Raw genomic sequence first — 14,999 nt, forward strand, 5'->3', positions numbered from 1 at the left:
TGATGACAGGCTGGGAATAAGACAGAGTTGCCAGGGAGCAGTCAAACTGGGAACTGGGAAACATTTCTGTTCCATGAAAGTGGTCAGACCAGGGAATAGACTTAGAGATGTGGTGGATACCCCATGCCTGTCGGTGTTCAAGAGACATTTTCCCCACTAATATCATGCAGTAATATTGTTTCCCAAATGTGCATGGGATTTTCTCCAAGTTAAAAGCTAATATTAGTGCTGCTTTATGTTAATTTTATCTCCAATGCATTACAAGGAGAAGAAAAACATTCTTAAAAACACTTTAAAGCTGCAGGGTGCTTTATCATAGGATCATGTACTACTGTTGTCATCACTATGGCAGCTGTTTGGGAAAGTCTTTATCAAGTACTCAGCTTCTCTGTGCTAAGGGGGACTAAACTTTTCTGACTGTGATTCTTTGCCCAGCACAGTGAGTCACCAGCTGGCTGACAAAGTGATTCCAGCTGACTTTATAAGCCACACCTCTGAAATAAGTAAAGTAAATTATGAATAATTACTGTGGAGCTGACTCACTGCATAAACAGTGAGTTCAAAATAACTTCAAGTTTTAAATCACCGATGATGGATGAAAAGAGGCATTGTGTAGGAAATGTTTGGCTTGGTAATTTAGTGCATTTACTTAACTATCAGAAAGTAGAGTGCTGACATTGCATCTGACACGGTATGATAATGCAAAAATAGTTTATTATTTGAGTACTCAGTAGATCATTGAAAGGTTTTTTTGTTTTGTTTTGTTCTTTGTTTTTTGCCTTTTAATATAGTTTGTCAAGCTGTGTGGCATGAAAGAAGTCCTGCCACATACAGGACTTCTAATTTGATTAAAAAGGAAGTGTGCCTGAAGTACAAACAGATTTGTAACTGTATTTTAACATTTGTTTCTTTACTGTACATCTTTATTTCCTGTCCAGGGTCAAGAAATAAATTACTATCAACTAGAAGGAGGTCTTTTGACTTTAAAAGCAATTCTGAACTCCTGCTGTCATGTAACTTAGGATGCCATTTAGGCTACATTTGTTTATTTTCATTGCTGACACCTGTTTATTCAGACAGGAAGGGTCTTGGATTTAAATATATTAGTCAATGACAATATACACTGAATAGTTCTAGTCTCACTGAAGTTTACAACATTCTTTCTTAAATAGGTGAAATACATAAAATGCATGTGATCTTCATTTGGGCTTAAGATTGTAAAGACTTTCATTGTCCTGCACTTTTTTTCTAGGAAAAAAAAAAAGAAACTGCCATGTTATGGTTATCTGTAAGAGAATTCAGTTCCTAGGGAAAAGAAATGAACTTAATCTGCTCCTGAAAGACCCCAAAACCAGCAGTAAGATAGTAAAAAAAATAATTAAACAAGCAAAGAAGTAACATTGTCTAACTTTCTTGGCTGAATAATTTATTTCAGCTGAGATTCTGCTATCCTATTTTATTTAGATGTGTGCCTAAGTGCAGAGTGATTCCATCAAAACACCCATCAGGGTCATAATAGAATCTAGTTTTGAATTGCTAATATTAGTGTTCATCCCAGTAATCAATTCTACAAATAATGCTCAAATAGCATTCTGAAAAACAGTTGTTACTGGACTAAATATTCTTTGTATAATTGAATGCTTTTGTTTAACCAGTTTTAATGGAGCATCACTAATGTTTTTTACTATTTTTTACTCAAGCATTAACTCCTCTTGCAGATCATGTAGATTTTTGTCATTTGCAGAATTTTATATCTGAGCTTTTACCATGTCTAGTCTTCTTCTCTGCCATTGTTAACCTAGGAAGTATTAGCATACTTTATTTAGATTGTAGTTCATTCATTTACTTCTGATTTCTCTCTCAAGATTTAAAAACTCAGTTTCTTTTCATGGTTAGCTGTCATGTTATTTAATTAATGATGTATTTTACTAGTGTAAAAACAATAGACTGGTATTTTTCCTCCTTTTATTGCTGTGAAATCTTTGCACTTACAAACACATTTTACTTAAGTAAGTGTATAATAAAAATCACGTCATCGTAAAATTTAAAAGCTTAGTGTTATCATTTGTCCATACACACCTGATGGTTGATGACTAGCTTCTAAGTAGACATCTAAACATCAAATTAGGGGTTACAAAAGAGAAAGGTTAACCAGTTAAGCACCATGTTTAGGCCTTCTTACATGCTTTGCAGAGCATTGAGTTGTAGCCTGCTTATGTATTTGAACACTGACTTGTAGAAATAAAAACCATTTATTTACCTCAGGAAACTTTAATCTGAGGCATAGTTGGCTGGTGCAACAGACTGTAATTCATTATTTTCTATCAATTGGATTTGACAGCCCCTAGGACACCACGCTATTTTGCAATTAGCAAAAACTGTTGTATTCAGTGTCAATGCAACATACAATTGCTTACAGAACGTTTTACTAAATTAGCCAAGATTGATTGATGTCAAATGCAGTAGGTGTCTGGTGATGAGCTACTCACTATCACAGGGTCTCTTACGTCTGATGAAATTTCCCTACAGATGTTTTGTCTTAACATGACACACGGAGTAATAGCGAAGGCAAAGAAGTCTATTTAAAAAGAATGGTACTGATTTTTGAGAAAATGTTTGAAATCTTTATCTGTGCCATATGCAAGCTATGAGGCCATCCATCAGTGTGCCAGAGTGCTTCTACAGTTGTAGGAACATTGTCTTCACAATCTGCCAGGAAATGAGTAAGCTGGCAGAAAAGAGGGCTTCTTTGGAATGTTTGTGTGGAACTGATTCTACAATAAATCAAACAGAGGCAGCTTACATTTAAACTGATGATAGAAGAGAGTGTTTAAAAGAGACAAAATATGATAGGATAGATTTGTTTAGTACCTTAGGAGGGTATCTATATCACATTTATAGGGAATCCTCTCAGGCCTCGTGGTGCTTTTAGAGGTGAGAAATGTTTGACTGTTGCTTTCTCTGTCATTGAAAACTTCTCAAGACTGTGAGAAGACCGTTTTTATGATGCATGTGTATATAAAACATACTGACTGCAAGAAGAGAAGGAATTAAGTCACTGGTGTACTTCTAAAATACAGTTTTACTGTGAATATGTCTTTTATTTGAGTATGTGTAGTAGATAGTCAGGAGTCACAGGTTCTTTCTGGTGGTAGCTTAAGGCAATTTGATGGTTACCTGTCACAAAAAGGGAAAGGTTCTGCAAGACACAAGATGCATGTTATTGCTTGTCTGTGACAACAAACAGCTGGACTGGAGAATTGAATGGGCTCTCCATCCATCATTCTGTAAGGAAAAACAAACAAACAAAATTCAAAAATTTCTCAGCTGTAATTTCAGGGTCAATGGACCAATACTGGATACATAAGCTTAAATTGATGGAGAGATGCAAAAAAGATATTTCTGTGTCATCCTAAGACATCTTTGTTAGCTAACCAAAACACTGGTCCCACAGCCATGTTTTAGAAGTCTTCACCTTTAAAACTACACCATTTTTAACATCAAACACACTCAGGTTATCAAACTACATGAATAGTTTTTCATAGTGTTTAATTGATGATATACTAAGAAAAGATAAATAATATAACAATTAGCACAATTTGGATTTCTTCATCTCTTTTTTTTTTTTTTTCTCTCTCTCTCCCTCCCTTTCCTTCCACCAACCCTGCCCCATCCCCACTGTCCCCATTTGCACAGCCTCCACTGAAGAGGAACCAACTTCAGCAGGTATGCACATTTTATTATTACACCTACATCAAGGTAACCATTACTTAAGAGCTGCATTTTAAAACATACATATATATATGTATTAGCCAGTCTTATGTTATAAATAACATGTGCTTAATATCCTTACTAGTTTCCTTTTCTTTTGTGTCTCTTTCCTCTCGGCCATATTTTCCTCAATTCAGAGTCACAAGAAGATAAAATTTGGTGAACATTTTTTCCAGTAGTAGTTCAAAATCTTCCCTGTCACTTGTTCCTTCCGTTGTAATTCTGAGCTGGTGCATGGACCTTAAGACAACAGACAAGGTCAGAAGTGATCAAAAGTTCAAAAAATTGGTGCTTTTGTTAGTTTTTAATTTGGCTTTGTACTGGTAAAGCTCAGTCAGCTTCATGACTGACAACACTGCTTGGGAGCAAGCAGTGAAAGCAGGGAAGGGCAGAGGGTGCAGAAGCATACTGCTCAAAAAAAACCATACAGCAAACTGTGGCCTGGATATGTAGCTCAGTGAACTTTTATTTCCATTGACAGACTGCCAAGTAGTGAAAACAGATAACAACACAGTCATAAAAATTAGTTTAGAAGAACCCCAAGAGATGCAAACACATAGTGCTTATGCTATTCCAAAGATTAACTATTTCTAATTAAATGGCAATCCATTAGCTTGGGAGTATTTAAAGAAAAGAAGACATACCGAAGAAGAATGCTGCTAAACAGATTAACATATTTGAAATGGCACTGGGTTGTATAAACTCAGTGAGCTAAAACATCAAATGAACAGGGAGTCACTTTATAGTGGCTTGTTAAAAGAAGTCAAGGTCTCCAGAGTGCCAAAGGCGAGAAGGTAAGAAAAGTGAACAAAGGAAGATAGCAGAGAAGCATTGAATGCTAACTGTTTACAACACTAACCTACGACTTGGGAGCAATATAAGTAACTAGGATATGGTGAAGAATAATAAATGAAAGGATTCAGAACAAAGACAAAAGTAAAGTGTGAGATGAGTAGACTAGTTAAGGATAGCATTGAATGGGAAAATCAAAACGGAATTTTCAACATGAAGGTAATAGCAGAATAGAAAAAAAGCATGACTGAGATGAGGAAGGCCATGCTGAAACAGAAAGGAAGAGCTTTGTGCTGCATAAGACTTAATTAAATGCATCTGAGAAACTCGTCTTCAAATTTGCATGGAAAATACTTTAATAAAAGAGTCAATTGCAAGAGAAAAAAATGCATTGGTGCTCACCTGTGTCTTTTTATTTTAAGTAGGGATGAAAGAAGAGTGCCTTGTATTCCCCTCATGGAATGGATTTAAGCATGTACATTTAGTAGAGAGACATTTGAGGTTTATGTGAATGCACTGTAGTAATGTCCATGGACTTGTTGTGGCTGTACATTGATAATCACTCCTATTGCAACCAGTGGAGTACCTCATAAAGACAGATCTTCCTTTACATTTTTAACGCTACTGTAGATTTTGGTGACAGCCCATATCCACGAATTGGCCAAACTAATTAGACGCATTAGCTGAAAATGAGTATCAGTAGTTGGACAGAATCCTACAAGTTATGTATTCACATCCTCTGGAATCCTTGCAACTTCAGGTGACAAAGCAGATTTGTGTTTGTATAAAAGCTTGTTTGCTTTTATATTCATTTAAATGGTTTGTGTTTAATTACTTCTAACTGTTTTGTTTTACTGCACCCTGTATTAGTGCTTTGGTTATTTTTCCACCTAACTCTCTGTTTTCCACCTAATTCTCAGAGCTCAGACAAAAATTTACAATGAATGAGTTAATATTCCTAAACATTTTAATCTTCTTTAATTTATCGATTCTCTGTAAAATTTTTACACAATTATTTTTAAAAATACTTTCCTCCAAAGCTTTGTAATATATGGCTAAAACTTCACTTAATTGTGGCCGGTTGAATTAGCTGCACCTAGTATTCAGTGATTATTTGTATTTTTATCATTTTCACTGTTTCAAGGTTTTTTGACATCCAAAAAAATGTACCACAATTATTTGTTCAGTAATAGCTATAGTAGTGTAACTTTCTATATGAAAACTCTTAAAAGAAACACTGGTGACCTTTTTGTGTTAGTTATGCCATGAGAGACTGCTGTTAGCAGTAAGGGTGTATGTGTGGCAGCTGCACTGTTACAGCAGCACAGACTGTTATTTCCACACAGACAAATCAAAAGCTAGAAATATACAAATAAACAGTAACAAAATGTTTTTGTTCTCTGAATTGGACAGATGAGCAAATGCCTCTGGCATATATTCTACATGGTAGATTTACAGTGTGAGGCAAAACCCATATTTATAAACATTTGCGCAAACAAATTTCAGCTTCTTAGAAATTATGTTAAAATGGAGCATGACTAAATACCTGCAAAAATACACTGGCTTAATGTAATAGAAACACTTCTTGTTATTTAATCTGGTTGTAGGACACAGACACTTCACATCATTAGATTCTTCGTGAATTATTTTTGAAATAATTACTTTCTTCGGAAAAACTGTGATGAATTGGAAGGTTTTTATGGGTTTTCATTTGACTGGAATTTTCCAAATGCAGAATCATATTTTTTCCTATTCAGATGAAAATTTCCACTTTAAAAAATCTGAAAACAATTGTGAAAACAATTCTGATCTCTTCTTTGAGAAACAAGCTTTAGGTCTTAAGCTTTTCTTCTAGATACTACCAAAGTGTATTCCAACACTCTATATACATGAAATGTGACTAAATAAAATAGGCTATATACAAGAGTAGAAGTTAATTCTTAGAAATTCTGTAAGATAGTAAACATCATCTGCAAAGTTGTATATACCTTATTTTGAACCTCAGCAAAGCATTTCAGTACATAGTATCTGAGTAGTCCTTTTAACTCTCAGTGCGTAGTAAACCTATTTATTGTCTTTGCAAGACTCATTTAGGCTCACAAGTTTACCAAATTGGAGCTTAAAGCAGCTGTAGCAAAAGTACAGCTCAGAAGTGCAACGTATATTGTGTCAGTGAAATGTACTATTTTATTCCTGACGAAAACAAAATCAAAAGCAGTCAGCTTCATTAAGAGGAGGCATATAGTTTTATATGTAGTGATATGCTTGGGAAAATGAAGTTAAACTCATGTTATAAAAATATTACTCTTGCAGTTTTTCCTAAGAAAAATTTTCTAAGTAAAGTGTAATTGTTGTTTAACTGAATAGTATTTTTATCTTCAAATTTAATAAGCAATACTTGATCATCAAATGCTTTTAATTTATAGCTTCTATTGATTTTGTTTTAATATATGACTGGACGACATTGTTTTGAATATAAAAGATTAATGAATTCTTCGTGGTTGTTCCAGTACAACTTAGTTCTCAGATTGTATTGATTTTTACAAAGCCTTATGCTGTGGTTAAAACAGATACTCCTTTCTTCTAGCAGGGATGCAGTTACTGTTTGAAAGATGCAGTGGTGCAGTGGTGAAAAATAAGTAGAAACTGTAACTGAAGCCCCATCTATCACCTGGAGTCTTCCACTTAGGTTTCTGGGGGATGTGTTCATCTTGAAAAAAACATGTGCTTTGTATGGACAGGAAGCAGAGTTTTTGCAGCTACCAGATTGTGTTCTTTTCCCCAAACAGCAGTACACGTCATCCAGTTCGTAATATGTATCTGAGCACCATGTAATAAATCTCTTAATTCCACTGCTGATCTGGTATTGTCACAGGGAGGTTAGCAGGCACTTCCATCTGCAAGGCACAGAAGTTTCTCAGCGTTCAGAATCATCGGAAGTTGCTTAGAACTGCTGCCTAAACACTCTGTGATAAGAGTCTGTGTTAAACTATAACATGTGCATGAGAGGAAAGATAAAAAGATTAGAGGGTAGCACATAACGTATTACTAGTTTTCCAAAACATGCCTTTACTTGGCAGCTCTGCCCACAGCAGAGGGTTGGAACTAGATGGTCTTTATGGTCCCTTTCAACCCAAGCCATTCTATAATTCTGTAATTCTGTGATTCATAAAAAAACAAGCTGTAGGATAAATTGCAACTCATAAACTGCTTTTATGAAAATTATAAACTTTGTAGGAACATTTTATGATCACTATAAGCTTTTAATGGAACAGTGATTGGGATCAGGGTTAGATTTATGTGGGTTTTTTTTTTGTTTAATCAACGGGAAAAATAGTAGTATTTCCCAAACTCTGCTCTTGGGGTAGTGTTTCATTTCTCCGACAGTGCATCCCTTGTCTTCCCAAATAATCTCAAAGAAGTTAAGTTTCTAAAATTGATTTTGACTGTTGTAGCCCATAACATGAATTTGAATAATGCTATGGGTGAATACATGCCCCATGTGTATGTCTCTAAAAATGATATTTCTCAGAATTTCAATTCAGTGTCAGAATGTTTCAGTCCAAGCAGTGAACTGCAATTACAAATCATCGAACATACTCCTTGTAAGATGAACCATGCTTACATTTTGCATGGTGTTTAACAAAAACAGGAACAAGGAGTTTTTAAAACAATCCTGATTGTTTTTCTTAAGGTGATTCTGTTTTAGCATCGATCCAGATCTTTTTATTCCATTCTACCTAAATATCTTTGATTTTTTTAATTATCATAGACATTTGAACTCTTTTGAGCTAGTTCTACAGATCTGCTCAAGTTATTTTTGATCAGTTGAACAGTTTTACTGTCACAGAAGCTCATGCATCCTGTGAAAGCAAGCTAGGAAAACCTTGTCTCCTGCAGATTTTTCTTTCCATTTTTGCATCTCAGAAATGTTTCCCATGATTTAACATATTCCTTTCTTTCATAAAGGAGTCTGGAATTGCTTCTACAGACATTAAAGAGTAATTTTTCCAAGACAAGATGAAAGGTAGTGCAGCTCAACATGTCTCACATTGTTCACTTTTATTTACACTATGCCTTTGAATGAAATAATAAATATGTACCCTTTTGACATAATAAGTGAATACATTCCTTGATTTTGTTGTCATTGTTTTAAGTCTGCTGTTTTAGGTAACTGGCATTTGAGTATTTATATTCTATTTATATAAAATATGCAAATGGTTTTAGTGCTTCATGACAATATAAGTGATTTTACCGTACAAATTTATTATTGTTTTAATGAAATTTTGGTGTTGAAGAGATAGCAGACTCAGTACATGACAGTAATTTCTTCTTCAAGCACGTTAGTAAAAAGCAATCCATACAACAGTTCCGTGGCACAGTATATACATGCAGACACTTTCATTGCATATCTGTGTGCAGTTACTACACGCAGTCTTTTTTTTTTTTTCCCCCAAAGGAAAGTAGCATTGTAACTCAACAATTCTCCGATATTTAATCTGTTAATTTCTATAGAATTTCAACTTATACAAAACTTTATTTTACCATTTTAGAAAGATAGAAACATTTTTGAGAAGGAAAGTTTGAAAATGCAATGGAAAATGGAGAAAGAGACGTGTTGGGAAAAGGCTCAAAAGGATTAGAATCAAAAACTGCAGCAGGAAGCATTCCAGGAAAGAAAAAAAGAAAAAGTTGGCTAGAAACAGAACTTCTCAGAAAGTAATAAAAAACAGTAATAGAAAGCATCTAACAAATTAAATTCTTTTGTGTTATGATCTGAAAAGCATGCAACTACTTGACCTAGTAGTATATAGAGATTGCAGCAGTCAGTAGCAAGACTACTATGAGCAATCAGGTAGATCTGCATAAATACATAGATAGATAAAAAACTATTACAGATATTATCAGAAAACAAGTGTACACATATTTTTTTATGTATGAATGTATATGTAAGTACAAACATATATGCAAACGTATATATGTAATGGATATTAAAATTGTAGAACCAATTATTAGTAGCATTAGTTACAAATGATAGAAAGGTAATCTGAGGTAAGAAAATCGGATACGATTTGAGGATTATTACAGGCTTAGCAAACTTCAGTGATTCTATGGCAGTGAAAATACTTAGAAATTACAAATTTACTGATACTGTAACAGCAAATAGATTTATCACAGAATCATAGAATAGCTTAGATTGGAAGAGACCTTGAAGATCATCTAGTTTCAACCCTGCTGCTGCAGGTAGAGTTGTCCCTCACCAGATCAGGGCCCAATCCAACCCAGCCTTGATTGCCTCCAGGGGCAAGGCACCCACAGGATCTCTGAACAGCCTATGCCTGCATCTTACCACCCTCTGAGGAAAAAATTTCCATCTAACACCTAATTTAAATCTCCCCTCTTTTAATTTAAAGCCATTCTTCCTTGTCCTATTTGCTACCAGACCATGTAAAATGTCAGTCTGTCTTATGCTAATATGCTCCCTTCAAATTTGCCTGGAGCCTTCAAGGTAAACAAGCACAATTCCGTAACCTCTAACCATCTTTGCAGCTCTCCTCTGGAGCCCTTTTCAACACGGGAAATGTTGGAAATGCTCACCTTTCTCATGTGGGGGCCCCAGACCTGGAAGCAGTACTTCATGTGGAGCTTCAGAGAGTCAGAGGAGAGGGGAAAAATGACCTCCTTTATGCTGCTGGCCACCATCATTTGGTTCAGCCTAGGATAGAGTTGATCTTCTGGGCTGCAAGTCTACATTGCTGCTCAATTCTAGCATTTTATCTTCCAAAGTCTTTCACTCCAGGACCGCATGCAGTGAGTTCTTCTCTGGTCTGTATGCAAACACCCTCACCCAAGCACAACACCCTGCACTTGGCCTTGTTGAACCTCATTAAGTCCACATGGACCTACTTCTCAAGCCTTTTTCACATCCATCTGAATGGCACGTCTTCGTTCTCTTGTATTAAATGCACCACTCAGCTTAATGTCATTGGCAAACTTACTGAAGGTGTTCTCTATCCTAATATAATTAATAAAGATGTTGAAGAGCACCAATTCCAAGATGAACCTCTGGGGAGTACCACTCCTGACAGTCCTCTGCCTGGGCATAGAAGTATTGACCACAACAGTCTGACTGTGACCATGTAACCAATTCTCTATCTACTGAATAGTCCACCCTTCAGATCCTTATTTGTCCAATTTACAGATGAGATGTGGAATGGAACCGTGTCAAAAGCCTTGCACAAATCCAGATAGGTGATATATCAGTTGCCTTTCCTTTGTCCACTGATGCTGTCAATCTGTCACAAAATGCTACCAGATCTGCCCTTGGTGAAAACATACTGGCTCTCTCAGATCACTTCTTCATCTCATATATGCCTTAACACATCTTCCAGGAGGATTTGCTCCATGATCTTCCCAGGCACAGAGGTGAGGTTCGCCAGCCTGTAGTTCCCTGGTCATGCTTTCTCCCTTTCTTAAAATTGGGAGTGATGTTTCCCCTTTTTTCAGTCACTTGACTGGAGGACTAGGGACTTCACTTGGCAGCCATGACTTTTTGAAGTATGACAGAGAGTAGCTTCACAGCCACATCAACATTAGGATTCTTTTAGGATCCTGGCATATGTCATCTGGCTCCATAAACTTGTACACATTCAAGTCTAATGAATCAGTCTCTGACTTGCTTTGCTCTTACAGAGGGAAGGATATTGCTCCCACGTAGACGTTCATGAGAGAATGCCTGAGTGCTGGGGAAGACTGAGGCAAAGAACTCTATGAGTACCTCAACATTGTCCATTGTCTGTTGTAGACTGTTCTCCCTTCTCATTTATCCAAAGATCTAAACTCTCCTTTGCTGTTGTCTTCTGATCAATGTACTTGTAAACCTTAGGATAGGTTGATAGGTTATTCTTATCAATACTATACTTATGACAGATTATATGCGTACATATATATCCACAGAATCATCAGTACCAAATCAAAGAGATCTCAGAAACAGTGGCAGTTAAGGAAAATAATATCCAAAGACACCAAATGTCAAAACTTTTCTCATTGCGGTCAGATTACTGGTATTTGTAACTACTCCCATCATTTTGTTCAGTGTAACATCTTACTCTGTAAGCATAGTGTTAAGCAATAATGTAGTCTGAAATCGATATTGCTTCAAAACAGTGTACTTTTTTTTGTTTTTTCCTTTGTTGCATTCATGTTTCTCTGGCAGTTAAAACAGGTCCTTTGTCTCTTCTCTGGATGGCTTCTGTATAAGAAGCCTTGTGAAGCAGATTGTAGCACCATGGCGTGTTGACCTAAGGTATGCCTTGGAGCCTGTATGCAGGGTAAGAAATTATAGATCAGTCAGTGGTTTTGGAAAAGTAGAAGAATGATGGAAAATAAAAATTAGAAGTCTTTATAAATTATTTTAAATGGTAGTTATTTCAATATTTACTTATTAGACATCTCATAACGGAGCCTGAGTTGGGTCCTTTTGGACTTGGGGAAATAGAATAGTGGAAATAAAGCAGGCATGTCCAGCCCAGAGCCCACAGGCTGTGTGCAACCTGACACCATTCACTCTACAGCCCTCTCTGCCCCGCACCATCACAGCAGCAACTCTGCCCTGTAGAGGGTCCCAGCCTGGCCCAAAGCACAGACCCATCACCACCCACCTTCACTGTGAAAGATTTTTCCTTACATATAACCTAATTCTACCCTTTAAGTTTATATCTATTAACCATGTTATATATTTTATGTGCAGTCCAGAACGATTCTTCATCACTCATTTTGGGCCAGGCAAGCCGAAAGGCCAAACACCAAGGGAATAAAGCAGTATTTAATGCATGTTTGCAAGGCATAGAAATAATATGTCACAGTGACTTGTAACAAACAAACAAACAGACAAAGAAAAAAAAACAAATCCCCACATGCACGCAAATAAAGAGGAATTTATACTGAAAAAGAGTTTCAAAAGCGAATTACCATTTTTTGGTAACTTAAAGCCATGAACATAAAATTACCAAAATTCCTATGTTTCTTTAGTCCCCAGTCCTAATCTGTTTTTATTGGATGGTAAATTAAATTCATATTTTCGTACTAAATATATTTTTATTTCTTTTAGCTAATTGTGGTGGATGGTGGAAAATTTCTACTGAGCAACATCTTATATGGATAGCTTTATGGTAGATAGTTCAGAGTATTAAATATGTCTTTAGCTTGAACACAGAAATAGTGTAGTCATTTTTTCAGTGGCTTTCCTTCCTCCATACCAGTGAGTGCTTTTACTTTTTAATGCTATGAAGCGTGTTCAACAAGTATAGAAGTGGGTGAAATACTGGCAAAATGTCATTAATTTTTAGACAACTGTGTTGTGACTACGAGTGAAAAAGATTTGAGATCTCTCTTAGAATGATATTCCCATACGAATTATAATTATGCTCATGTCTCTGTTGGCTAATTGTGCATTTGTTTGCCTTACAAATATTTGACTAACTGTGGCTGTGAAATTGGATTTCACAAGGGGCATCTCTTCTTGAAAATAATGCTCTAATGATCTTCTATTGATTGCAAAAATTTGAAACTGTAACTCCTTTGATGATTATCAGAAAAGGAAAAAAAAATACACTCGTGTCCATGATTTACTGAAACTTCACAGACAGTTGATGATAGATTTAATCTGCTTACTCTCTCACCATCAAATGCACCATCAGATGCATCTATCTTATTTGCGCGGACTTTAATTTACACAGCAAAGTCCAGAGCACTGTACCGTTGTGACAGCTTGCTCTCAGGCTGTGTTCTGGGGCACAGTAATTCTGCTGCGATATGCAGAGCTTTTCTGTTTTGAACATTTTGAAGAGGAAAACTATATTTCTGTATTATTCTACAGGAAGGGATTTGCCAGTCCCCCAAGGTCTTTAAGGGAGCTTTACTCTCTTGCTTGACACACTTGTAAAAATTCCTTTTCTTTCTCTTCTTGAATTATATACTTTCTTTTTCAATGCCTGAAGCTAACTGGTTAATTATTTTTTCATATATTCCAATCAAAACATAGAGGAATTCAGAACATTATGTAAAGGTCATTTTGAACCCTATTCTGATGGAAACTGGGCTTCTGCATTAAAAATAGCCCTGAATGCCAGGTGGAACTTAAGACTATTACAGCAAGTAGGCTGGGACAGTTAAAATGTGGAAATCTTGCTCAAGTCAAGAGCAGAAATTAATATTTTCACTCTATCCCTTAGTGAATGTTTGTCCATACATCTTAAAAACAACTCTTTTTGGCAAAATAGCTCATTCTTTTCAAGATTAGACACAAACAAACAAAAAAACAAGCCAAAAACACAAATAACAACAAAACAAAACAAAAACCCAGAGCTTGGATGTTGGGGTCTGCCTGCAGCACTGTCAGCTGTCTGGGAAACTCATACATGCATGTTTTTGTGTAATCTGCATAGTTGTAGAGACTGGCATTATGTCCAGATACAAGTGGAAGATCACATGCTATTCCCTAAGCTTACTACTGCTTTTTGCTGTAACAAATCGGTCTGCGTTGCTTACCACTTTCTTGAATTTTGAGGTGGAAGTTCTCCATCTGCCTAAGGCTGAACTCATCTCAGGTTCTTTCTATTTCTTGCACTGAAATTAAGGAAGGACTGCATGTTCTGCTGCACATTTTGATTCTTACAGTTTTTCTACTCTGAAATATATCTTCTCTGATGTCCTGGAGAATTTCCACGCGGTGTCAGAGAATGCTTTTTTACTGTGGTGGGGAAGTCCACAGGGTCGTTCACGATGTTCACACACCATCAGCATAGAAAACTCCTAACCTCCAGAAGACAGTGGAGAAGTCCAACTCATGGAAACCATCGCTGCATATGCTTATTGTGGGTGGGTGTAATCAAGTCTGTCATACTAACACCCACTATGTCTATAGAGCAGTGAAGGCAAGATGAGAACAGATGGAAATGACACCCTTGGAGGGAAGCACAGAACCTTAGTAAGGCTCCAGGGCTGTGAGCATGCTGCATCCTATCAAGATTGTTCTTACAGGAAGTCTTAGAACTGGAGGTGAGGCATAGGAGAAAACATGACAAAAGGCTGACTATAATAGGGAACAGAATGTAAATACATGGAGACAAAATCATCCCCTGTTAACGGACAGATTTTCATTTAAAAAGTAGATGGAAACTGAGACAATAAATTGCTGTCAGGGAAGGGTACTGGCGGGTTACAATGAGATTAATGAGTTGTGCAGAAGCACAGAGTGAACGAGTCTGAATAGGGGCATTTGATGTGTTGAACGCAGGCAGACGATGTTGGTCTGGCTGCTGTTGAAAGGGATAGAGCTGAAAGTAGGCTATTCCCTATTGCCACTTCTCTCTCACAGCTACTGTTCTTTCAGTTAGTTCCTTGATCTGCCATGTAGCATCAGGCCTGCTTTGGTT

At 36.4% G+C, this 14,999-nt stretch overlaps 1 protein-coding gene across 2 annotated transcripts in view; it reads left to right on the forward strand.

The window, feature by feature from the left end:
* The window catches only part of EDIL3 (EGF like repeats and discoidin domains 3), a 269,363-nt gene that overhangs the window by 110,395 nt on the left and 143,969 nt on the right, over nt 1–14,999 (forward strand). Inside the window, exon 3 of one of the 2 annotated variants that reach the window (XM_048932252.1) lies at nt 3,697–3,726. The exons of the other annotated variant lie outside the window; for it this stretch is intronic. Within the exon in view, the coding sequence (XP_048788209.1) occupies nt 3,697–3,726 (30 nt within the window). The remainder of the gene's footprint in view (nt 1–3,696; nt 3,727–14,999) is intronic. 2 annotated transcript variants of the gene reach the window in all.

The sequence above is a fragment of the Lagopus muta genome, chromosome Z (genome assembly GCF_023343835.1).
Source record: "Lagopus muta isolate bLagMut1 chromosome Z, bLagMut1 primary, whole genome shotgun sequence".
NCBI lineage: Eukaryota > Metazoa > Chordata > Aves > Galliformes > Phasianidae > Lagopus > Lagopus muta.